The following is a 25,909-nucleotide window of genomic DNA, read 5'->3' as shown; positions in this document are numbered from 1 at the left end:
AAACTGCAAAAACTGCATGGAATCCCCGCCATAGAGGGGCAGAAAGAACCCGAAGAGCATCATCACCTGCGGAAGTCTCCAGTGAAAGGCATCGTTTCAGGAACTGGGGGTCCTGCAGTGCGGGGCTGGCCTTCTGATCCATTCCCCGTTTCTTTGGAGAACCCCAAGAGGGACCCCTGCCACATGGGACGAGGGGGGCTCAGTACACCATAGTGGTTGAGAGTGCCAGCCATAGAACTAGTCTGCCTGGCTTTGAATTCTGGCTCTACTGTTACTAGCTGTGGATCTTGAGCACGTTACTTAATCTGCCTGTACCTCAGTTTTCCCATGTATAAAATGGGGATAATAAAATAGCTGTATCATTGGGTTATGGCGAGGATTGAATGAGATAATGCATTTAAAGTGTTTACCCAAGTGCCTACTCCATAGAAGGTGTCCAGTAAAAATAAGGGTTATTATCTGTAGTAGTATTATGCCTTTCCAGTGGGGACCTCTTCCTTGTTGACCTTCAGGCAGGCAAGACCCAGGGTGAGGGGATGGAGGGACTTTTCCCATATCCAAGTGGATGGGAAGAATCCGTCCACTCCATAAGGAGCTTGAATATTCAGTTCCTCATACCAGGTGCTGCCTCTGAGCCTCAGTTTCCCTCTCTGACACTCCGCAGTGGGGAAAGGTGCCAGCAGGCTCCCGCCCCAGGCACCCAAGGTGTGCTTTGAAATCATCTAGCGAAGTGCATTGTCTCTGGGGATTGGTTGGGACGTAGGCACTGCAGCTGTGGACCTCAGGCCGAGCCCCATCCGCATCCCAGTGGGTTCTGAGTTTGGATGCTGCAGAATCTGGGTTCTTGGATTTGGGAAAAGGCACCCTGCAGTGGGGAATGGCCAACCAGGACCAGGTCAGTCAGACCCCAGGCCGCTTGGCAATCAATCCCCCTCCTCACTTGCAGAGTAGAGGATCATCTAACATCCTGGGCCAGGACTTGAGCTGGGGTGGGGGTGAGGGCTGGATGAGCAGCTGTAGCTGCCTGCCTCCAGCCCCTGAGTCAGGCAGGAAATTAGAGCTGGGGAAGAGATCAAGATCACGACTTGAGCTCTGGGAAGGATTTTATTAAAAATTGTTGGAAGTGGGCCCAGAAATGTCCCCACCCAGGGTGCTGGTGGAGGGGAGGTAAGGGAAGTGAATGTGAGTGATTCTCTTTCCTGGGTCAACTGGAGAAACTGAGGCTCAAACTGGATCTGACTGGAATCTCATCTTCCTACTCTAGATTTCTGGAGTACAAGGGGGAGTCCTCAATCTCATACTAGAGGGATGGTGGACTTGGCAGTAGGGGAGTTAAGGGGCAGGACCATAGGGTTCATGGGTGGGCTTTGCGGTGAGAGCCTCATGCTCCAGGCTGATGGGTCTCATGCCAGGGCTTGTGAGTGGCGCATGGATGGGACTTTGGCCTCCACTCTCCCTTGGCTGCAGCCTGTGCAGTGAGCATCCTGCACAATGATGCATGGGGTTTCTGTTTGGACTCTGAGCTTTTCAGAATGAAAGGCTGAGTGTGTATGGGGTGGGGGCAGAATGAGGTAGCATGGCTTAACTGAAAAGAGGACCTGTGGGCAACAGTGGCCAGACCTTGTCCTCACCTAGATCCCAGATCCTGGGCTTACTAAGACTGAGGTTTTCTCTTGGCTCTTTTAGAGCAACTAGGGAGCCAGTTGGTCTTATCCTGCCCCATGTGGCAACACTGTCCTTGGCTTCTCTGCATATGCCTACCCCCTTATCCTCTACCGCACCCAAACCAGGGCTGGGGCAGCTGACCCTCTTCCTGGAAGTGTGGTGCAGTCCTTGGATAAGGCATGGGGAGACAGCTAATACATCACTGCAATGTGGGACTACCACCTCTTGTCCCTGGGTGACTGTATTGCTATAGGGGCAACAGGAAAATTCTCAATCCCTGAGAGCTGTGAAACCAAATACCACAGACAGCATTCTCACACAGACTTGCTGTGTGACTCTGAGCAAGTTGCTTAACTTCTCTGTTCCTGCATTTATAAATTGAGAGCTGGCAGGAGGCTTAAATGCAATTCCACATTTAAGTACCTGGCTAGTTAATATTGATCTTTCCTGGGGCGGGGGATGGAATGACAGAGTTTGAGGGAGCCAGAAGGTAAAGATACTGTTGCTTTGGTGTCAGATTCCAGTGTCTATGTCTTACGTTTTGGGGATCTGCAGTGGGGTGATGGGGGGGACTCAACGCTAGCTCTGTACCCACTTATGTGATGTGAAATCCCCGGGACCCGCTGGGAGGAAGACGGTGGTGTATGCAGCCCTGGTGGGTGAGGCGATGGACTGCAGGGTTGGGAGCAAGAAGCTGCGAGGATGATTATGGTCTTACAGTGACTGGACGGCAGGGTGCGTAGGAAAAAGTCTGGAACCTGGGAGCTCCTCCGGACTGCTCTGTGAGCTCAGGTAGGTCACACCTTGCCCCCTCTGCTGCTATATTGTCATCTGTTAGACAAGGGGGCTAGATTAGGTGAGAGGTGCCCAGCAGGCCAGATCTTCTCGGTAGACACATTTACTCTGGCAGCTAGAATGACTAAAAATAGGTCAACATTTCAAAATTTGCCTTGTTTTTAATATTTTATATAAAATATTTTATATAGTAATATAAGTTTGGGACTTCTCTCGACAGATCAAATGATGTGATAGTGTGGGCTTTTGTCGCTGGTGAAAGTGTCTGGGGCCGAGGATGGGATATTCCCTTATTGGGGCTGCCCTCACCAGGTCTGCCCAGCCCCTTGCCTCCTCCTCTAACTGAACTGCTGTCAGGCCCAAAGGCTGTAACAGACCCCCAGACAGGCTGAGCTGCAAGGTCTTTGGATTCTGTGGCCAACATGACCCAGGGAAGGCTCTGAGCCCTGAGTAGAGAAGGCTAGGCAAGGGGAAGAACGTTCTGATGGCCGCATGTCAAAGGGCAGGAGGAGTGGGTTTGAGGGAGCTGGGGCCTTACTGGAACGTTTGTGGCAGACAGAAGGAGCAGGAAGATACCTTGGAGAACATTTCGTAGGTGGGGAAACTGAGGCCCAGAGAGGGCAATGTTAACTCAGGCTTGCAAGGTCCATTTACTTCATTCCTGCCCTCACTTTTTCCCGCTGCTCAGCTCATCCTGCCTTGGGGCCCCGCAAACCCCACTGTTTTTTCAGTTGGCTGCTGCACCAGCGGGTGGTGAGCTGAAAGGGCCCTGCACGCAGAGGGGAGAGTACAGTTAATCACCAACCTGCTCCAGGAAGAGTGTGGGGGTGGGGGGCGGGCAGGGGCCTGGGCCTGGGGTGGCTGAGCACAGTGCCAATTAGGTTCTGAGTCTGCTGGGATCCCAGGGCAGAAACTCAGCCAACCCGCTGACGTGTCTGCTGTGTATGAGACTCTGGTCCAGGCCCTGGGCACAGATCCCAGGATGACCAAAACCAATCTGGCCTCAGGAGTCTGCAGCTTGAGAGAGGTCAGGGGTCAGGGTAACAGGAAGAGAGATGGGTTGCAAAGGGCAGGTGGGCATTATGGGCACATGCAAAGGTGTGCAAGAAAGATGTGCCCGCTGACCCTCTCATGGGGGCCAGAGCAGGAGAGAGGAAGGTTTGGGAAGTCGATAGTAGATGCTAAGAGAATAGGTTAGGATCCATTGATTGGCAGACTGGTTCATTCATTCTGCATGTGTGACAACTGCTGCTTGCTAATCTCTGGGGATCCAAAAACCCAGGACAGGGCATCATCCAATGAACTCTGCCTGCTTGTATGGGCAGTGGAGGGGACATCGGGCTGTGGAGGATGACGAGCGGGTAATAAGCCTGCAATGGAGTCACTGCAAAGGTTAGCCAGCTCGGGTAGCAGAACTTAACATTCAACAGGGAAGATAGTGGCTGGTAGCAGGAAGCACTTCCCAAAAATGAGACGTTAAGCTATAGGCGAGACCTCCCACGGGCTTGGAAAGAGGCACCGGGCACTCTGGAGGGAGACCCTGGTGCAAGGGCCTTCTGCACCCATTTTTTAGACCCAGCTGAGGACACTGGGGAGGGAGATGACTTAGGGGCCATAGGCCCCCCTCCGAGCTGTGTGGGAGGCCCCACAAGTGTCGCTGTGACTTGGTCTTCGGTCTTGTTTCCTGGTATTTCTGGGAAGCTACAAGGTGATTTCTCAGAACTCCCAAGATAGCTGCTGGGAGGCACATCTTCCAGTGACGCTGGCAGCAAGGGGCTGCTGGCGCAGCAGCGGGAGAGGGGGAGAGTGGGCACTGGTGTGTCAGGGCTTAGCTGATGGGCTGGCTGAGCCTTTGAAGTTGTGGGGAGGCTGGTAGGGCTCGTGATGGTGGCTAGAGGTGGGCTTGGGGCTCACAGAGAGGCCCCCGGCCCTGTGCTCCCGCCAGCCCAGCGGAGAGGGGTATGCGGGGTGGCCTCCGTCTGTGCAGATTCCCAGCGGTGGCAGCAGGGCCACGGGGAACACGGGTTCATTTCAGTTTTGCTTCAGTTGTTGGTTGAGGCCCAGCAAGCTTGGGAGGGGTCATGGTGAGTCTGGCAGGGGACGCATGATAGGGCAGACCCTTCCCAGCCCCAGAGCTCTGCAGAAGGACTCGGAGAGCTGCGGAGAAGGGGCCCTGACCCCTTCCCGGTCTTATTCACCAGAACAGGCTCTTAACTCAGGCACCTGCTCCAGAAAGGATAGACTTAGACAGCTCTGTGTCCACCCCGACTGCCCAGAATTACCTGACAGTGGTGTTTGTCCCTTGTGCAGCATGCAGTCTGCACGTCCTTGTGCAGCAGTCTGTCCCTAGATGACGGATGGGTGTTTCCCGCTCATCCTGGGGTTCCCTAGGTCTTGACTGGACTGTGCACTGGGAGCTGGGCACCTGGCTGGGCAGAACCACCTGTGGGGAGAGGCTGAACGCTGGGACTGCATGGTGTGTGGTGCCCACAGAGAGCGGCAAAGGCGTGCTTTTGGGTGCGTGGTGGGAAATGCATACCCCTTTGTATGTGTGGCCCCGGGGCATGTACAGCACCTTTCCGTGTGTGTAGAATTGCAGGGAGGGGACTTTCTTGCCAAATTACTCAGTCTGAGAAAATGGTCTTGAGTGTCTACCCTGGGTGGGGCCCTGTCCTGGGTATTTGTGTGTTTATGTGAGTTGGACTGTGTGTCCTGGTGTGTGCGGCTACAGAAGGGGGTGGGGCTGAGCCTTCTTTTCCTCCCCTGGAAGGCTCCAAAAAAGCAGAGATGGTGATTCACCAGCCCCACCCACCCTCACTGGGTCCAGCCACAGCCAGAGCTGAAAGAGGAAAGTTTTTTTGGGGGGGATGAGGAGGTGGGGGGAGAATTGAGACCATGAGGGCTTGGCAAGGACTTTGCTAGAACCCCCTGCAGTGTGCCCTGGAAATCTGCTTGGATTTGGTAGCCCTCTTCTTCCCACCATCTAGACTCCAGATTCTTGTCCCTGGGCAAAGCTGGGGGAGGGAGGAGGGGGGGCCTGATCGGGCTGGGGTGTCATGGGGGGGAAGGGAACAGGGTGGAAAGATGGGAGGTGAAAACTGGGCCCAGAGAGGGGGCAGGGGAGGCGGAGGAGGAAGTGGGGAAATGCAAACCAAATGTTGGCCCAGGGTACAGTCAAGAAAAACAGACTCTCGCGGGAGCCTGGAGCGGGGCTCCCTTTAGGAAGGGCAGGAAGGGCTGGGACAGATGTTTGGAGAAAAGAAAGAAAGAAAAAAAAATAGGAAAAAATTGGAACAAAGTCTCTAGCCTGGGGGCAGGGCCATTCTCCCCAAGTCTCAGGCCTGGTTCCTCTTGTGTTTGGACCTGCCGATTGGTGTGTGCGCATGAGTGTGTTCCAGGGGGCATGTGTTGGGGAGGGGGGGTCGGAGGGTGTGTGGGTACTTGGAGATGGAAGGAGGGGCTGCAAACCCCCAGTAGGCAGACTATGCTGCCGTGTGTCTGTCTGTCCACCGGTGGTGGTGGTCTGGGGGTAGGAAGCCTGCTGGGAGGCGCTCAGACTCCAGGGTGGCCAGTGCTAGACTAGGAGGCAGGGGGAGCCTTGGTGGCTCTTGGAGTCTGTGTCTGGGGTAGGGTGCAGGGTGGGGGGAGGTAAGTGACTTTTGGTGGGGGGGGGGGCTCCTGTCTCTAGTAGTTGTTCTTTATCCTGTCTCCTTCACGCACCCTGCAAAGCAGGGCTTTTGACCCCCAAAGCCACTAGCGAAGTCTGAGAGGGAGGAGACTGGAGGCAGGGACTGGGGAGTTGGGGGGAGGAGGAGAAGGAGGGAGCGTGAGCTGGAGGCAGGCAGGGCCAGATGCTGGCTGAGCTGAAGCAGCAGCAGACTCAGAACTCCCTTCTGCCCACTCTGTGGAGACGGTGAGCTCAGGGGGGCCCGTTTGCTCGCCCCGGGCGTGGCCCCAGGAACGGGACCCACCGAAGATGACGTGGATCTGTCTGTCCTGCATGCTCTGGGTAGGTCTGGCGGCTTGAACCAGGGGCTTGCCCTCCTGTCCCCTTCCACCTTATCTCAGCTGAGAGCCTGTGGAGGGAGTCTTGGACTTGAAGGGTGGCGGTGTGTGTGTGTGTGGGGGTGTCTTTGGTCTTTTGCCTCTGATGGACAGGACAGGCCTACTTGAACAAGCTTCAGCCCGAGTTTCACCCCCTCCGTGGGCCCGTTTCCTGGTCAGTGCATCCCCCTCTGCACCAATCTTGCCCTCAGGAGCTGTAAGTAGGACACTGTGAGGATGTCTACCCTGGGGTGAAGATTCTTCACCCTTCAGTTGCTCACCCAGAGAGAGTGAGGAGGGGACTGGGGGCCGGGCCTGGGATGGGATATTGACCTAGAAAATGGAATCTGGAAGAGCCTAGCTGGGGGGTTCTGCACCGATTCCATCATTTTGTCCTTTCTAGATCCAATTTCAGCTTCCACCCACTGGCGTCCCTCCCTCCACAGCCCTCCCATCCTTACTGAGACCGCCTCGCTGCCCGCCACCCCTGCCCACCTGGGGGAACAGAGCCATGGTCTCCCCTTTCTCTAGTCCTGGCTCCTGCTCAGGGAAGTGTGTTTTGGGGGTAGACGGGGTGCGGCCACATGGGAAGGGTTAAAAGTCTTGCAGTCCGGGCCAGAAGCTCCTGGGAAAGAAGGGACCTGGGAGAGGGCTGGCTGCTGCAGGAGGGTGGTGGGCAGGGGCGGGAGCCCCCTTCCTCAGAGGGCTCTGAGGCTATTTGGGCTGGGGGAAGGCATGCGCGGGGTCAGGAGGGCGAGGAAGTCATCCCTGGCCGAGGTTAATGTCGGTCTTCCAGAGAGTGATGGCTGTTTTGGGGGAGGGGGCTTCAGACTCGGGATCCAGATGTGGCCTTTCCTGCCCCCTTCACAGTGCCGGCCAGTCCTCTTGGGAGGGCTCTCTCGGCCCAGCAAGCCCAACTGAGGGCAGTTGCGGGAGATCAGACTCGGATCAAGTGTACTTTGGGCAAAAGGGGGTGCGTGGGGGAGGGCTGGAATGAGGGGCTTCGGGTGGAGCGCTGGGCTGGGGAGCTGGAGTGGGTGTGAGTAATTAACTGTGGATGCCTGCAGCGCCCCACACAGAGGATTCACTGCTGGTTCCCTGGGCCACTGTTAACATCCATCCAGTGGGAGCTTTGGCCAATTTTATTTCTCCAGGTTTCCTCCAACAGGAAGTCCTGCTGAGGACAGAGGTGGGCACCGAGGGCGCCTGCAGAGGGAGGGAAGGCATTAGACTTCCAGGGATGATGTGCTGCTCTGGGTGAAGACAGGACTGTGGAAGCTGACAGTTCGTGAAATGTGCTTTGCCTCAGCCTCAGTTTCCCTTTGCATGAAATGCGGATAATGAAAGGGGGTTGCAGAAATGTGGGCCTAAGTGACTGGTAGCTGTAACTGCCGCCCCCCCTCTGCCCCCAGGGTTGGGAGAGGGCACTTAGACCAAGGGTAGGTGTGGATATGGTCCCTCTAAGCCCCACTCCTTCTTCCTTTTCCTGTCCTCTCTCCTAATGTGCCAGCCCCGTCCTTGTTCCTCCCCTGTCTTCTCCCCTAATGTGCCAGCCCCAAGCTCTGTGTTCCTCCCCAAGCTCTGTGGGACGGCCAAGCACTTTTCATGGGGATGGGAAGAGGTCAGTGGGAATGGACTGGGCAAAGGGCCGCTCTCTCTCCATCCAGCCCAGGCCTAGATGTCTAGCTCCAGAAGAGACTGGATTCTGGGAGAGTGTGGACTGCGCCAAGGGCACTGTCTCCTCCACATGAGGGTTATTGTCCTCATCCCCCAGCTGCCCGAGGCAGTTGACTCAGTCCATGCCTCCCTCTGCATGTGCCTCAGTGGAGCAGGGGTGCAGTTTGTGGCCCAGAGTGAGGGGGCAAGGCCACTGTTTATGGGAAGTGTGCACTCTTCAGGGAAAGGGCTTGGGGACCTTGCCAAGGGGACTGATCCTACCTTGAGGGACACTTGGTGGTGGAAAGTGTGTGGACTTGGAGAGCAGACGGGGCTAGACTCAAATCCTAGTTTCCATCATTTACTGGGTGGGCAGCTTAGTTCAAACAGTTCCTTTCTTTGGCCTCAGTTTCCTGTTCTGTAAAGTGGGGAGAATAATACACACTTCGCACCCCTGGGGTCAGGACAGGGATCATGTATATCGAAAGACCAGGTACCAAGCATACAGTAGGCACTCAGTAAATGCTGTTCCCTCCCCTACTCTGCAGCCTCGTCCTTGGCTTATTTAACCACCTGTATCCCAGATCTGAAGTGGGGGGCAGAATTTCGTAGGATGGGTGTGGCTGGACAGAACCTTCTCCCCACATCTGAAGCACTCCACTGCTCCGGGACTCTGGACAGCTATTCTGGTCTAAGAACTGGCTGGGCTTTTGGCCACAGAGAGGTAAACTGAGGCACGGGTCTGTGAGCACGTGCTCCCAGATTGCTAAGTCATGTATCTGTAGTACATAGTTTTAATAAGCTCTAGGAGCAAAACTTTATTAGCCAAGGAGCACAGTTGTCTATTATGCATAACTTGATTTTCTCATCAGATGCTCCTGTTTGCTATTACATGTTCAAGTATGGTTTATTTAGAACATAATCACATGCCTAGGAATTGAGGCTTCTTGGTGTTGTACTTATGGAGTGAAAACTGCAGCTCTTGCTTCCTGAGGGGCACCCTCTATTCTCAGGCACTGGGAAGGGGCTTCTTAGGGTGTGGCTCTAAAGAGCCACAGGCGGGGCTGGGGGCCAAGTGCAGCCCTGGCCCTGCCCTGAGTATGTCATGTGGCTTCAGGCTGGTTGCTGGACTTTTCTGGACCTCACAGAAGTTTGGATATTATTCTTTGAGGCCACTTCCAGCTGTAGGCAATGAAGTGTTCTCTTTCCTGGAGCCACTGACCCTCCCAGGGCTAAGTACACACATTTTTGTCTGAAGGGTCCTTGTGAGCCCCCAGATTACTGGGTGTAGTTCCAGCCATGCAGGCCCTGTGTCTGAACCCATGGCCCAGAACTTGTTCTCCCTGGAGTTTTGTTCACCTGGAAGGGTTGGCCACCTAGGGCCTCCTGACCATGGGTTTGAAAGTTAGACTGGGATGCATGAGACTGTCCAGGATCTGAAAGATTCCATTTGCAAACTTTTTCAAAATAATGCTTGAGGTGTAAAATCAGGGAGAAATACTGCACCTTTTTTACACACTGTTCAGAGGAGGATGGTGTAGGTGGAGTGCAGCGCCTGAGTATGAGCCTAGCCTTGCCGTTTTGGTGGCTGTATGATCTTCAGCAGGTAGCTTCACAACTCTGTGCCTCAGTCTCCCTACCTACCTACAGAATTGTTCAGTTTTACATGAACTAACACATGTATGCATTTAGAATAGTATATCTCCCATAGTAGGAGCTCAAGAAATTGTAGCTCTTCTTATGTGATGGGACATTGTCAGGGCCTCGCAGTGAATTGGAGTTGGATGTGCTGTGACAGTGGCATGCAGGCCCTGGGCATGCAGGCCCTGGGCATGCAGGCAGGTGGCACCACAGTGGTTAGACCTGGACCTCTTGAGTCCACCTGCCCGTTACCATCTGGCTCTGCTCAGTGGTGGGTGAGATACTGAGCTTCACTGTCGTTCCCTGCATGTTTTTGTCCAACAACTTTATTTGAACTCACTATGACTATGGCAGAGGGCACAGAAGGTGAAGAAGACTCATGGGGGTAAGAGGCAGGCTGATGGAGAGAGAGCCACCAGCTCAGAATGGGGCAGGCTGAGGGCTGCCAGAGATGGCCCAGGGCTTTGCAGGATCCCTGGAAACTGGAGAGGAGCTCAGTAAAACTGCTCTCTTCTTCTTCCCTCTTGGGGAGACCCAGGGCTCCCCATAGTCAAGGAGCTTTCTGCTCAGCTAGGTGATGTAACACCTGCATCTGAGGGTCCTGAATGGGGTGACCAGGTTCTCTTTCCTGAGGGTTGCTCAGTGGGAGTGGGCAGAGGGAACTGAGGCCAGGCAGAAGCTCCATTCACTTTGCTCCTTCAGATTTGCTTTGGTGAGATGCTGTGCTGGGACATAGACAGGGAGGGAGGGGATATGTGTAGACCCAGGCCTCCTGGGGGGCTGGTCCAGTACACAAAAAGGAACCACAGCATGAATCACAGCCCACGTCTAGTGAGCACTTGCTCCGTGCCAGGTGCTGGTATGGTGCTGTACAGGCTTTGTCCCGGCTGATCCGCGCAACCACAGGTGGGAGTTACTGTTACTAGCCCATTTAATAGGTTAGTCAAGTGAGGCAGACAGAGGCCACTGAGCTAAAATGTGGTGGAGCAGTGACCAAACATATGGCAGAATGCCATGAGGGGCACAGGACACTTGGGGTGCTCAGCTGAATCTAATCGTGAGGAAATGAATAAACAAATCCGGATGAAGGGATATTCTGCAAAACAATTGGCCCAGATTCTTAAAAAAACCTTAAGGCCATGAAAGAGAAACAAAAGGCGGGATGAAGTGTCTGGATTAAAGATGAATGAGAGCCAGCAGTTAAATGTAATGCAGCATCTTGATTGGATCCTGAATCCAAAATAAAAACAAAGACCCAGCAGAATGCATGTTACTGAGGCCAGAAGGAAATAGTAGATGATCTTGTACTGATGTCGCGTTTCCCCAGTGTGGTGATGATATCGTGGTCATGTCAGGGCCACGGCAGAGAAAGAGCAAAGGTGGCAAAATGTTAGCAACTGGTGAGGGGCATGTGCATGTTCAGTGTTTTCTGGAGCTTTTAAACTTTTTTTTTATTTAATTTTTAAAAAAGATTTATTTATTTATACAAGAATGGAGGTACAGGCCAGATGTGCGGGAGGGTGAGAGGATTCACCAGAGACAGAGCGGGGAACAGAACAGGCAGACTGACGAAATACACTGTTGAGGGGAGCAGCGGGCGAGACAGGAGAGGTCTGCCTTGCTATGTGGGATTCTTGCCTGCCCAGCCGGGATAGAACTGCCTGCGCCACCAGGGAGGCCCGCTTTTAAACTTTTCAAAAAAAAAAAAAAAAGTGTTGGGGACAGGGTGAGGGGGTTGGTATCTGGAAGGTCTCCAGAGAGAGTAAGGCTTGAATGAGCCTGTCAGGGATACCTAGAGACTTGACAAGCTGGGGAGCCTGAGGGAGGAAGACATTCTGGGGAGAAGGAAGGGCAGGGTAGAAGCTCAGAGGCTCAGAGGTGCCTGCAGGGCAGGTTCTGGAGTGGGGAGTGAGATGGCAGGGGGTCTGGGCATGCACCTAGCCTACTTCCCATTGGCTGGAGGGAGTACGGGTTCTGTTGTGGTTGCCTGGAATGGAATGAGAGCATTTTGGGTTGAGTGGGGGTGACAGTGACCCCGGAGAACTGCACTCCCTAGTGGCTGTGGTGGGGAGGGGTCCCAGAAGACTGTTGGAATAACCCTAGGCAGCAATGCCAAGGCCTCCAACATGGCAAAGGCGGCAGGTTAAAAAGCCAAGGAAGGCCACTCGTGTTCAGAGCAGAATTTAGAGTCTGGTAACTGGTTGGATCGGAAGGTGGAGGGCAGGGAGGAGTTGAGTGACTCAGAGTTTTCCAACTGGGGCGACCAAGAACGTGGTCAGGCCATAAACTGGCTGGGGGATTGGGGAGGGTATGCTTTGGTCTGATTGTGAAGGTGAGGTGGGGAAACTGCATTTATTTGAGGTGTCCAAGGGACTCCCACAGCCAGCCTGCAGCTCTGTGGGAGTAGGAATAAGCTCTGATGCCAACCAGAGCCTGGCCCCGCAGCCTCCATGCGAGGAGACTTGGAGGGGTACAAGGTGAGGAGGCAGGGAGAGCCGACTGGCCTCTAGCTCTGTTCTGGGTCTGCAACTTGGAGACTTGCTGTCCCAAGACTTCCTGGCTGGTGGGCTTCCGCCCTCTGGAAGCATCATCTAGGGCTCTGGGGAAGTTTCTTGGGGAGGGGACAGGCGTTTAGGAACAGGAGGACCCCTAGGGTTATCATTCCTTTTCATCATCTCCCCCATCCCACTCTGACCCCACAGGGCAGGGAGGAACCAACAAACAGACTTTCCCATCCTAGAGCCAAGGATTCGACCGAGGCTGTCCAAGTCAGATGCGCCACACCCCTCTGGCCGGGACAAGTAGCTGGCAGGCTGGCTTGGCTCAATGAAGGGTGGGAGGGAGAGGATGTCCCTGAGGGCCAGGAAAGCCCTCAGATGCTGGATGGGCTGGTCGCTGGACTGGAGCTCTGGGCTTGCAGGATGGGGAAGAATGACCCCTTCGCTTTTCTCTGACTCTGGTTCTCGAGGGAGGTGGGTGTTGGAGAGAGCAGGCAGCTCCTCCTGCGGCTATGCCCCCTCTGAGCTCCCAGCCCCTTGGCCCATTAGGAACTGATCCAGGCAGGGAGGGCTGGGTGTGCTTTGCAAGGCTGTCTGCCATTCAAGGCTGTCTGCCACTTGTCAGGAAAATGACAATCCTTGTCATAACAAGCCGTTGCCCTTGACCAACACTGGGCTCCGCCATCCCCTCTGCCTGCGCCTGCAGAGCCACTTGTTTTTTTTTTTTTAAAGATTTATTTATTTATACAAGCACTGGGTACAGTCAGAAGCACGGGAGGGTGAGAGAATTCACCAGAGCCAGAGGGGGGAACAGAACAGGCAGACTGACGAAGTACACTGCTGAGAGGAGCCGCAGGCAAGACAGGAGAGGACTGTCGTGCCATGTGGGACCCTCGCTGGCAGGCTGGGTTCGAACCAGCGCTGCAGAGGCTGCAGGCAGCTTCGCAGCTGGTGCTCAACCACTGTGCCCCCAGGGGAGGCCCCTTTGTAGGGTTTTAACATCTGATTGTTGATTGTTGAGAAGTTGTTGCTCCCTGTCAAGTCTGGCTGTGCTTCCTTGCAGCTTCTGCCTGCTGGATTTTGCTTTGCATGCAGACTCGTTGCAGATGGCATGGGGCCTCGCTTTCAGTGATGAGCTCCTTCAGGTCTTGAAGATAGACTTGACCTCCCCCACCCAAGACTTTCTCCACCATTGCCTGAGGAGACATTCAGGCCTGTGTGGGTGACCTGCCAAGTGCACCAGTTACCCTGATGTAGAGTAGGGGAGGCCAGTGCAGCAGAGTTGATGTCACAGCTGGGGCCACTTGCCTGGGGGCTGACCAGACTGGTGTCCTCACTCCCATGGGGGTCCCCCAGCCTCCCATGAAGAGGTGATGTACATTAGACATCCTGCTCTCTGTAGCCACTCTCAAGTCTACTCCCCACGCCCTCAGACCCTTCATCTCAAAGTGTTCCATTGTCTCCCTATTCTTTCTACACCCAGACTGTCTGGTCCAAACCCCATTTTCATTTGGGGACTGCAAAACCAGAGAAGGCCATTGATGTTTTCAAAGCCAACAGTTGAGGGAGTAGAGCCTAACTCCCACTCCTCAGAGAGCCAGGGCAGGGTGGTGGAGGGGGCCAGGGGTCATGCTGGGGTGCTTGCTGGGCGCTGCTTTAGAGAGATGGGGAGAGGCCAGAGAGCAGTCTGCCACCCTACCCCTGCTCCCCAAGACCACGGGGGAAGAGGTTCTGTAAACACAGATTTTATGAGGCTAGGCATTGAGGGCTGGCAAACCAGGGCTTAGGGGAGAAGCCTGGGCATCCACTTGTCAGTCTGGAAGTTCCTGCCTGCTCCCCATTTGTTCACTGAGCAGCCAGAACTTTATTTTTTTGTTCTGGTGACTCTGTTACAGGGCAGGGAGAGATACACCCCAGAGCCCCCAAAACCTGCCTTCTCTAAATGGGTTTTGCCATCCATTGCATCAACACAAAACATATGAGACTTTAATGGGAAGGAACTTTAATACAATTAGGGAACAATACAGAAAGGCAAAGAATCTAGTTTCTAAATCAAGCACCCAAAGTTACCCGTCCCCTCGTGGGTAAAAGTCCATCCAAGCAGGATTGGCCCAGAGCAAGGCCTTGAAGCCTGCCATAGTTCTAAAGCACCTTCCAGTGGGGACCCACTGAAAAGGGTCAGAAGCAATCAGACAAGCCCAGAAGGAAAAGAGCAAAATCAAAATTAAGATAAAAGCTGCCACTGTCACCTCCCCAAGGGTCTCACCCACATCTGTGTCACCCAGTCCACGACCAAAAGACAAGCGCAGTTTCTTCACGTCTCTAGGCTCCATGCGCCTCCTCCAGGTCTCCTGGCTCCATCCTGCTTCCTTCCTTCCTCAGTCTCCTCTGCAGCTTCTTCTCTCTCTGCTCAGCTCCACCCTCCATTTGGGTAGGGCAGGGAATCTCGAACCTCCCCCTTTCCTGGGGACCACCCTGTCACAACTCCACTGCCCCAAGTATGCTTAGGGAGGAGGTTTCCTTCCCTGGGCATTGGGTGAAGGTTGGATTTGGGGGAAGGTTAGGCTGGATTTGGGGCAGTGAAGAAGTCTGGGGGATAAGCTGGAATGGAGAGTTTGGGTTAACATAGTGGGTAGGAAAGGCAGGCTGGGGGGCGGGGTGCAGAGACTGAGGACCTGCTGTCCACTTCCTTAGGCGGCTCTGAAATTGAGCCCCAAGTTCTCTTCCTGTTCTTCCTTCCTCCCTGAGTCTGCTGTTGACATTGGGCTGGGTCCCTCCCCAGAATATCTGTGACAGAGATCACCGCAAGGCTGCCAGCCAGGGGCTGAGATGGGACAAAGGGCGATGAGGCCTAGGGACGAAGGGCACCCACCTAACCTTCCCTGTGGGGTGGAGGACCCTAGTGAAGGATAGAGCTGATCAGTGCCTGCGCCTACCCCCAGCTGGAACTGGAAACACAGCTTCTGGAACCTGGCTCTCTGGAATGTCAGACCCGGGGCCCTGCTGCCCGGCCTAGCCACTAGGGGCCACTGCTGGGCTCCGGGCACCTCTACCTCCTCCTGGGCCCTTGGCTCGCTGCACCTCTGCCCTGCTTCCTCATAGCCCCTCCGGTCACCCCATCTTCTCCTTCTCTCTGCCTTTTGAATTTGAGACTATCTAAAGCTTCAGAAAAGTTGCACATACAGTGCAAAAATGTTTTCCCCTGAACTCTTTGAGAGTAAAGCCCCACTCTCCACCCCAAATATTTTTCACCCCAAATATGTTCTCCCATTTCATCCAACGCATGATCAACATGGGAAACTGACGCCGACACATGACTGGCTCCCCATTCCCGGACCCCAGTTGGTCGTCATATCCCTTTAGCCTCCTGTCAGGATGTCTTGGTCTTTCCTTGACCTTCCTGACTGGTCTCTTGTGAAGACGACGCGCCATTTATCCGCAGACTGCGCTTCAATGTGGGTCGGCCTGAAGTTTCTCGTGATTAGAGTCCACTGCGCCTCTTTGGCAGGAATCCTCAGGAACGGAGTTCTGTTCTCAGCGCATCCCCTCCGCGGCCCAGCATTTCCATTTATCGCATTACTGGTGGTGCTGATGGGAGCCCTTGATTACAGCGGAGTCTGCCAGGAGAAGTTACTTTTCCCCCTTTGTCATTTAAAAATACGATATGGAGGCGCTTTGAGACTGGTAAATATTCTGTTCCTTCTCGAACTTTCAATTTATTCCCTTATTTCACATGTCAGTATGGGCTCATTAAGCCGGTACTATCATGATGTATTTTGAAGTACAGATCTTCCAAGATTTAGCCTTTGGGGGCCTTTTCAAGCTGGCGCCTGTGTCCTTTTGTCTGTCTGTCCCTCTTTGATTCTCCGGTTCCCTTTTTTAGTCTCTGTGAGTTTCTATCTAATCTCTCATTCTCTGTGTGTGCTTGTTGGTCTCGGTCTTTCTTTGTCTCTGTTTTTATCTTGCTTCTCTTTTTTTCCTCTGTCTGACTCTCAGTTGCTTTTTTCTGTATCTCTCCCCCGTCCTTGCTTCTTTGTCCCTCTGACTTTCTCTCATTTTGTCTGTTTTCTTCTCTGTGGCTCAGTCTTTTTTTCCCAGGACTCATCATGGCATGTCTTTGGTTAAGAGTCTCAGGCACACTGGGTTTGTGGGACACTGCCCTCCCTCCCTCCTCTGTACACACAAGTTGCCCTCGCGCTACCCCCATTCCAGAGCTGGGAGGCCCCCTGAAGCAGGGGCCAAGGTGGGGAACTGGGAAGGGCACAACCATCTCCCCAGAACGGCATGGTCTGTGCTGTGTCTCTGTGGCCACGTGTATGCGGAGAGGTGTCAGAAAACTCTGTGCTTGGGTGGGGGGGTGGACAGCAGCGGCCTTCACCTGGGCCTTGCTGGCTCCTACTACTGCTGGAGCCTGCAAGTAAATCAGGTTAAAGCCCAGGGTGGGGACCTTGGCGAGGAATGGTGCCTGCGGGCAGGGGATAACTTCCTTGGGGAGTCCACTGAACTGCGAACTCGCAGCCTGTACACCTGGCCTACAGGTGGGAGGGTGGTCCTAAGCATTGTGGGTGCAGAACTTTGTGGCTTGGAGTGTGTCCCCCATGTGGGAAGGCTGTCAGAATATGACAGAGCCCAAGGTTGGGTGTGGTGCCCAACCTTGAGCTATCAGGAGGGAGAAACTGAGGCACGAGGTACTAGTTGCTTGGTGAGTCATGGTGGGGCTCATGGCAGATCAGATACCAGCAAGGCTTGGACTACCAGCCTATCTCTCATTTTGTGGATGCTGTGCTTGCAAAAAAACAATACAATCATGCATCTGTTAAGGATGGAATATGTTCTGAGAACTGCCTCCTTAGACAGCTTGGCTATATGAACATTTAAAGAGTAATTACACAAACCTACACGGTGTAGTTACTACACACCTAGGCTAGATGGGATAGCATAGTGGGTCACCATCGAGCATATAGTCCATCATTGACCGAAGTGTCATTAAGCAACCCTTGACTATATTTAACATATCAATATTTTTCATAATGCAAAGGATAGCATATAAAAATAAAGATGGGGGGAATCTTTTGGGGTGAAGCAGGGGGTGCTAGTGAGGGTGAGAGAATTGAGGGACACGACATCCTGGGGATATGGGTAAAAACAGCAAGAACTATCAATAGCAGATAGATAAGTGAATTTGCTGCATTCAAATGATGGAATACTATGCAGTGATTAAAAGGAAGAAGCTACAGATCCATGCCAGCTTGTGAATAAATCTCACAAATCAGTGAGGCATGAAAGAGGCCAGACACAGAGCATGTCTGATTTGTCTTGAGGGTAGTGTATCCTCTATGATTCCATTTATATAAAGTGAAGAAATCTGACACAAGAAATCTTTGGTGACAGAAGTAACAGTGATATTTACCTCGGGGGATATTGCCTGGGACAGCCACTAGGAAGTTCTTCTGGAGAACTGTGCTGTGTGCCTTTCTAATAAGGTAAATAGAAAAAAAAAATGATTAAGCAACTAAGGGAAGGACTGTGATCTCCAGATGCTGGGGTCTCCAGTTGTCAGGGCCCCATGTGCTCACCCCACCTAAGTCTAGGATTCTGGGTGGCAGCCACGGCTTTCTCTCCCTGGGCACCTTCTTCCAGAAGTGGGTGCAGGTCCTTCACATTGGAAGGGGCTCTCCCCTCTCCTTTCCCTGGCCATTACCTCCATCTCCCCCAGACCTCAACTCCTGACCCCCCAGCCTTCTGCCCAGGACTGATTACTGTGCCTCCCCTCCCATAGCCAGAAGACCTGGAGGCCCCCAAGACTCACCATTTCAAGGTGAAGACCTTCAAGAAGGTGAAGCCCTGTGGTATCTGCCGGCAGGTCATCACGCGGGAGGGCTGTACCTGCAAAGGTGAGACGGTGATGGGGCCCTGGGGAGTGGGGTGTGTCTGCACAGTACTGAGATGGCCCAAGGCCTGGGTAAGCTGGGGCTTAGCTTTACCGACGTCCTTGGAGTCCTGACCTGGTGCCTGGTTCTCATCTGGGAGGGGATGCCGAACACACCGAATAGCAAGCATATGGGGTGTAGGGGTAGCACGTGGCCGGTAAGGGAAATGGCAGGTGGCTTGTATGTGGATGGTGTGACAAGGTTATGTGACTGGATGCAGATGGCATGTGAATGGCACATGGAATGTGTATGGATAATTCGTGGGGACATGTGGCTGGTGTGTGGCTGGCATGTGGAGGGCATGTGGATGGTGTGCAGATGTGTGGGTTGCGTGTAGATGGCATGTGAGTGGGTGTGACTAGCATGTGGAGGTGGTGTGCCTGGCACGTGGAAGTTATGTGAGTGGCGTGTGTCTGGCCCTGGCACTACTGCCAAGGCGCCAAGCCACAGGCCTCCCCTTGTGGCTGCTTAGAACTGAGGTTAAGAGGACTCAGGGCAGATGCAGGCTGCTGGCTGTGGGGCTTTTACTATCTGTTCTCACTTGGTCTCCAACAGCCTGGGCTTTGGCTATCACCATTAGGGTGACTGACACCATCATCCACCCAACTGCTCTGCCAGGGGCTTCCCTCTCCTCACCTCCATCTGCCATTGATCACCGGGGTGCCCCCCCACAGATTAAGTTGCTGAACCCTTTTGTAATCCACTCAGCCTCTTGATATCTTCCACCTGGGTGGACTTCAGTCCCATTCACCTCTCATTTCCTGCCCTGCCCTCTCCTACCACACTCTGCACCAGCTTCCAGCCAGCCTCCGTGGAGAGCTGGTTGTGTTGGTTCCCGGGGAAAAGCTCAGCAGCCCTCACTACCCTCTAAACAATGACAGACCCCTTCCTGTGGCTGCAGAGCCTGGCGGGATCCATCTCTTGCCAGCTCTGCCTCATCTCCCCCCAACACCCCAAGTTCATACTCAGACCAGCTGCACCTCACAGACTTCCCAACTATGCCAAGTATGTCAGATATGCCACATGGGCTGGGCTCTTGCTTGCCCTGGAGCCTTTGCTCACGTGGTTCCACCTGGACTCTCCCCTTTTCAGTTTCAGCTGGGCGTTGCAGGTTAGAGAGGGATGGTGCGTGCCCGCGTGTGCGTGTGCATGTGTGTGTGTGTGTTGTTCCTGGTAAGGCCTTTTATGGGCAAAGGGTGGAGGAGTGTGGTCCTTAACTGAAGGGCTGGGACACCCAGCCAGCTTTTAGGGAGCCGGTAGCAGCTTTCGCCATTCCCAAACCAGCCACACGGTGTCGCGCTCCTCCCAAGAATACTGGCTGGAACCGGTGGTGCTTTAGGGCTGGAAAGTCAGGGAGGAGTTGCCAAGGGGGGCTTTTGCATTTTGTGTGAATCATCCCACCCTCACCCCACTAGCTGTGCTCCGTTGGTCCTGGATCTCACCCCAGTTCCTTTCACGTGTGGCTTCCCTTCACCCCGGTGACACCCTGGGCCCCTCTAAGTGTGGGCAGCAAGGGGATGGGGGTGGAAGGAAGTCCGGGACACGTGCTGTGTGACCATGGGCACATCTCTGGCCAAATAGTCGGTGATGCCCTAAATTCACCGGTCAGCATGGCTTGAGGACCAGGGCTCAGGAGGGGATTTGACCCATGTGAATGGAAGTTTCCCAAGGTCAGCTGAGATGACCCTGGCTTCTCCCAGTTTGTTTCAGAACCTGGCCCTGCCAGTCGTAACCTGTGTGGGGGGCAGGTGGCCAGTGGGTGGCCAGGCTGGTTTGGTGGCTCTAGCTGAGTTGGTGAGAAGAGGGAAGACCTGGGTCACCCTCTGGAGGCACCACCAGGTGTCAGGACTGGGCCATGGAAGGCCTAAGGGCTAGGCCCAACAGGGAGGACACAGAAGACTCCTGGCTCTACAGGAAGCGTGGGCATCCTCTGTGAGAGGGTTAGGGTCACTAACCCTGCAGGCAGTGTTTGGGTCATGGGCTCATTGGTGGAAGATGCAGGAGTGGACCGACTCACTGTGCTTTGGAGCCAGGAAGTTGTGGTGACATGAGGTGGACAGACTGCCCTACCCACCCACCCATCAGCCATCTCTCCCTCCCTCTCTCCCTCCCTCCATCCATCCATCCTCCCTCTGCCCATTCACCCATACATCTAACCTCCACCCACTCATCCACCATCTACTCACCCATCACCACCAGGTATGGCTGTACAGGTTGGTCCTTGCTGAGGGCCAGCTGTGGACTTCATTCTCCAAGCCCAACCCAAAAGGTTTGCTCTCCGCTTCTCCTCCAGTCTTCAGTCTTGGGCCACAACATGACCCTCTGGATTCACGCTGGAGATGATAGGTGGGGTGGGTGTAGGAAATGTCAAGGCTCTGAATTCACAGTCTCCCCAGGCCTCAAGGCCACATCTGCTGGAGGCAGGAGCAGTGAGGACGCTTCCTAGATCGATCTTGATGGACGGGCACTTGTCCCTGTTGTCTCCCTGGGGCTGCTCTGCCCTATGGCTTGGATGGCCCGTCCGTCCACCCCTACTCTCCTGCATCCCACTGTTTAATATAACCAGGTAGAAGGGGATGGAGTGGGGAAGGGAGTCAAGGAACATGGGGTCTAGTCCTGGTTTCAGGAAATTCAAAGACAAACAAAAGTGATGGGGGGTAACAGACAGCCAGGCAAGAGGCTGCCAGCCAGTCTTCTGCTCTGCCGAGCCTGCCTCCTCCTGTACACCGTGGGGTAACAATGCACCCTCTTCTGAATCTCTCCGAGGTTATGGTGAGGATCACTGAGGTTCTGTGTATGGCTGTGACTAAGTGTGTCAGTGTCAGGGACTAAGCTCCCTGTGAGGGGGACAGAGATGGATGAGACATGGGTGAAGAAGCCAGGGGGACCTGGGATCTTTCTAGTCCTGCCGTTCACAGGCTGTATGACCTCAGATAAGGCACTTCACTGTTCAGGCCTCTGTTTCCTCATCAATAGGTAAAGGGTTGGATGGAGAATGCTCACTGAGGCCCAGACAGTGGGAAGACCCAGAAAATTCCCTTGTTGGAGTCTGTAAAGGCTGATAGCCATCTCAGTGAAGGCTGCTGCTTCACCTCCTTCATGCACCCATGCAGCCATCTGACAATCAAGGGCAGAACCCTTCTCTGGTGGAGGTGTGCCAGGTACCAGTGCCAAGACCTGGCCTCTGACCCGGGAAGGCAGATATGCCATCACCTAGCACATGGCAACAAAGCTGACACAGAGGCGTGTGCGAAAGGCTGTCTCTGACTCAGCAGAAATGTTCCTTTCAGGCTGTAGCAGGGAAGGCATATGCAGGCTGGGTCTTGAGGGATATGTAGGAGTTCCTCAGTTTAAACAGCAGGTTTTCTTGTCCAAGGACCCTAGCATCCTGTAGGATGAAACCCACAGGGAGATAGAGGCTGCTCTTTGGCCTGGATCGGGAGCCAGGCTTAGACCACATCCCTCCAAAGTACCTCGATTGGACTGGGAGGTAGATCATCTGCAGATTCCCTAGAGTGGGGTGCAGCCAGGTACCACAATTCAGCTCTCATTGAGACAAGCCCATCCAGAAGCCTTTGTTGCTTAGATTTTGGGAAAACTTGTTTCAGGAGAGCTCTTCCTCCTCTGTTGTTTCACTGGGAACCCCAGCTTCTGCCGTGTCTGTAGACCTCCTTGGGGTCATTAGAAGCAGCCTCTTAAGAGTGTGAAGAGCTGAGTTTCTAGTCCTGACTTGCCACTGACATTGTAGTCTTGGGTAAGACACTTCTCTTGACCTGCTTTCTCCTCTAAATGAGGGGTTGGACTAGATCAGAGGTTCTAAACTGTTCCAAGGGAGCTGTACATTACTTTTTGAAGTGCTTTAGGGCTCTAAGAGGGCAACTAAGGGGAGGCATAAGGGACTGGGGCTCTGGAACACTTCTAGTCAAAACAGCTCTAGTTTTAGGGGTTAAAAATATCAGAAAGCTGGATGGGGTGGGGGTTTGTATTTGGGTCAGTCATCCGGGGTTCAAATCCTAGGTCTCCCTCTTTCCTAGTGAGACCATAGGCAGATTACTTCCCTCTCTGTGCCTCAATCACCTCATCTTTAAGATGGGATTCCCAACTCACCCCCTTCCTGGGGTTTCTGCAGAGATTAAAGAAAATCCGTAACTGCTCAGAGCTTGGCTTAGTGAGCACTCAAGAAATGTTCACCAGTGTCACTGAAACTCCACACAAGAGCCCATCAGATGAGGACTTTGCAAAAATCAAAGTTTGAAAACCATGAGAGCATCTAGGTTTCTTCTTGTTCAGAAGGTTTCAGAGCCACTTTGTAACTGTTCTCCTCTCCCTCCCCACCAGCCATTCTTGAGATGCCTCATTTTAGTCAGGGTTCTCCAGAGAAATAGAACTAACAGGATGGGGGGGAACTAACAGGGTGGGGGTGAACGAATAGGGTTGGGGGATGGATGGAAGAGTAGATGGATAGTTTATTTTAAGGAACTGGCTGCTGTGATTGTGGAGGGTTAGCAAGTTCAAAATCTACAGGTTAAGCCACAAAATGAAGAACGAGGGAAGAATTACAGGTCAAGTTCAACACTGATTTGCTGGCAGATTTCCTTCTTGCTTGGGGAAGTCAGTCTGTGTCCTATGGAGGACTTGAACTAACTGGATCAGGCCCGCTCACATTAGGGAAGGTAACATGCTTCACTCAAAGTCTGCTGATTTCATGTTTATCTCATCCACTGAGCCCCCTCACAAAAACATCCAGAATAATGTTGAACAGGTATCTAGTACCATGGCCTACCCAGGTTGACACATAATACAAACCATCACACACCTCCAGGCCAAGCCATGGAGATGAGCGGGGCGGGGCGGGGCTGCGTGGCCTTGTGGGGCACCGGCTGGTCTTGGCCAGCAGGGGACGTTGAAGCCAGCCAGTCCTGCGGGTAGTTACCGCTGGGGTCAGGTGCACACCGAGACTATGTGCTCATTTTCCGACCCGAGGCCAGGAGGAAAAGGCCATTTAGATCCCAACAATGTCGGCTTCCTGTGTTCCCGAGAGGCAGGAAGCCACCCCAGGACAGAGTTCGGGCAGCCCAGGGAGGCGGGAGCTGGCCCCTGGCTGGGATTGGGGGTGCAGTTCTCCACCCCAGCAGGTGACCTATGGAATACACTTCACTCCGGCTCTTTAGCTCCCTCTGGGGCCACAGGCCACACCGCTATGTGGGGGCAGTGTTGCCACCCTGGGAAGATGGGGCCCCTGGGCCCTCCATGGCACTTTGCGTGGACTAGGTCACTCCCCTGGGGACTTCAGCTCGCAGGGTCACTGGCTTTAAGAGGCGATTGCTGGTGGGTCTGTGATTTCCAGCCTCTTGTGGGGACAAGTCACGGCCAGCTCAGGGCTGATACTGGGATGTGTGCGGGGGAACTCGGGCTCCTGACCGATCTCCAGGAGTAGGATGTGGGGTTTTCATGCCCTTATTCCCCCTCAGATGACAAACAGCACCTTGTGGATGGTGCCCTGTCAGCAACAGGCCAGGGGTTTCCTCAGCAGTTTCTGGGGCATGTTCAGGATTGGAACCTGGGTTACCCACTTTCTGGGTTAGAGGGGGACGCGGGAGGTGATGGAGGAAATGGAGAATGGGCTGGGGTCAGGCTTTCAAAGCTGGAAGGTGGCCTGCAGACCATCTGTTCCAGCTGTTGGACATGCCAGGGCATTCAGGGTGAGGCAGACAAGTGAGTGTGAGATGGCAGGTGTGATAGGGACCCCAGTGAGCTGGGGAGACCTGCTTTCCCCAAAGGCATTTCAGCTAGGAAAAGAAGTCTGTGCATTTTAGACGGTGAAGCAGCTGAAGAGTCGAGGGCACAGCTCCTTCTCCCCTGGAGTCTGCTAGCTGACTGCCTCAGTTTCCAAGCAGGAGTCTGAGACCCAGAGACGGGGAGTGACTTGGTCACAGAGCGCGATGACAGCAGAGAGGACTGGAGCCCAGGCTCTCCTGACAAGGAAACGGGAGTTCTGTATAATAACCACCGTGACAAATGGGGTGAAGATGCTGCTGAAAGCAGCTAACCCTTGCATGGAGCATGCTCTGTGCCAAGCCCAGAGAGACACTCATTTAATGCTCACAACAATCTTGCGAGGTCAATGCTGTTATTACTCCCATTTTACAGATGAGGAGATGAAGGCTCAGAGTGGGTAAGTAACTTGCTCTAGATCACACAGCTATTGTGTGACCTGCATCTGCACTTTCAGCCAGTCTCCATGCAGCCGGGTGGGTAAGTAGGTAGACAGGAGAGCAGAACTTGCAGGAAGGATCCTTATGCTCCCTTTCCCTGCCTCTCCCGCTCCCCACCTCTGTCCTCCCTTCCTAGGTTGCTCACTGATGGAGTTTGCCCTGAGGTAGCAGGGGGTCAGGACCTGCTCCCAGACTCTTTCCCTGCAGGGGCTAAAGAGTAGGGTCTGGGCCTCCCTGGTGGCGCAGTGGTTGAGCGCTGGGTTGCGAAGCTGCCCGCGGCCTCTGCGGCGCTGGTTCGATCCCCGGCTGCACCCCGACCACCAGAGGAGGGTCCCACATGGCGCGCAGACCTCTCCTGCCACCCGCTGCTCCCCTCAGCAGTGTACTTCATTCCTTCTGCCTGCTCTGCTCCCCACTCTGGCTCTGGTGAATTCTCTCACCCTCCCGTGCTTCTGACTGTCCCCAGTGCTTGTAAAAACAAACAAACAAACAAATAAATAAATAATACATGCCTCTTAAAAAAAAAAGAAAAAAAAGAAAATGCCACATACTTTAAAAAAAAAAAAGAGTAGGGTCTGCTTACCTGCTCTTGTGTCTGTTCCCTGGCCCCCCAACACTGGCTCCCACCTCAGGGGTTTGGCTGTAGACAATCCTTCCAGTTTGAAATTTACCCCATATTTATTGAGCCCCCTCCAGATGGCAGGTCCTGTGCTAGGGGCAGGGGCTGGGTGCAAAGCTGCCAATTTGAACAGATCCCTGCCCCCCACCTTTGCCTTAGCGAAGAGGTTGGATGTGGGGAGAGCAAATCACAAGGGATATCCAAGGTGATAAGTTTTTCCAAGGGGTGTGAGGATCCTGGGGGCACAGAGGAGGAAGGATCCATATTTCCAAGCCTGATAATCCAGGGAAGGACATTTTGAACTGGGCCTTGAAGAATGTATGAGTTCACCACTCTGGCCCAGCTTCTTACAGGCTCAAAGACCATTCGGGGAGCTGATGGGATAGCAGCAGATCCCTTTGGGGGCAGCAGCTGGAAGTGGAGGCAAGACCAGGTCTTGTAGGAGGCTCCTAAGATGTCCTGAGGAGCTGGCCAGAACCTTCTCAGCAGGGTGTGCTGTGACCAGTCTGCACCTGGGAATAGCACATGACCTGGTGGACAGGAGTGGTTCAGGCTGGTGGGGGAGATTAGGGCCAGGAAGGATAATTGGTCTGAACTGGTGCAGTGAGGGGGAGAGGTGCTAGCAAAGGTTGGCATGGACGGCCTTTTTGGAGTTACTTCCTATGACATGATGACCAGTTGCCTGGCAGGGTAAGGATAGGGATGAAGGGGGTACAGAGAGAGGCATGCAGGGAGCGGGAGGGACCCAGCAGGAGGTCTGTGGTCTTGGCTTCTAGGATTAGCTTTGGCCTTGTGCTTTGTGAGGACCCTGTGCTCTGGACTTTGGTTATCTCTACCTGCATAACC

The 25,909-nt window shown here is 53.9% G+C and overlaps 1 protein-coding gene across 2 annotated transcripts in view; it reads left to right on the top strand.

The window, feature by feature from the left end:
• TNS1 (tensin 1) overlaps nt 1–25,909 on the top strand; it is a gene marked incomplete at its 5' end in the record, with an annotated part of 217,855 nt that overhangs the window by 23,477 nt on the left and 168,469 nt on the right. Inside the window, 2 exons of one of the 2 annotated variants that reach the window (XM_084241658.1) lie at nt 6,437–6,469; nt 18,079–18,193. In XM_084241658.1, the coding sequence (XP_084097784.1) occupies nt 6,437–6,469; nt 18,079–18,193 (148 nt within the window). Of the gene's footprint in view, nt 1–6,436; nt 6,470–18,078; nt 18,194–25,909 lie in introns of those variants that run through there. The other variant, XM_084241657.1, reaches the window with a different exon arrangement.

This window comes from Talpa europaea, assembly GCF_964194135.1.
Source record: "Talpa europaea genome assembly, chromosome: 1".
Classification (NCBI taxonomy): domain Eukaryota; kingdom Metazoa; phylum Chordata; class Mammalia; order Eulipotyphla; family Talpidae; genus Talpa; species Talpa europaea.
This window is presented reverse-complemented; position numbering and strand designations above follow the sequence as displayed.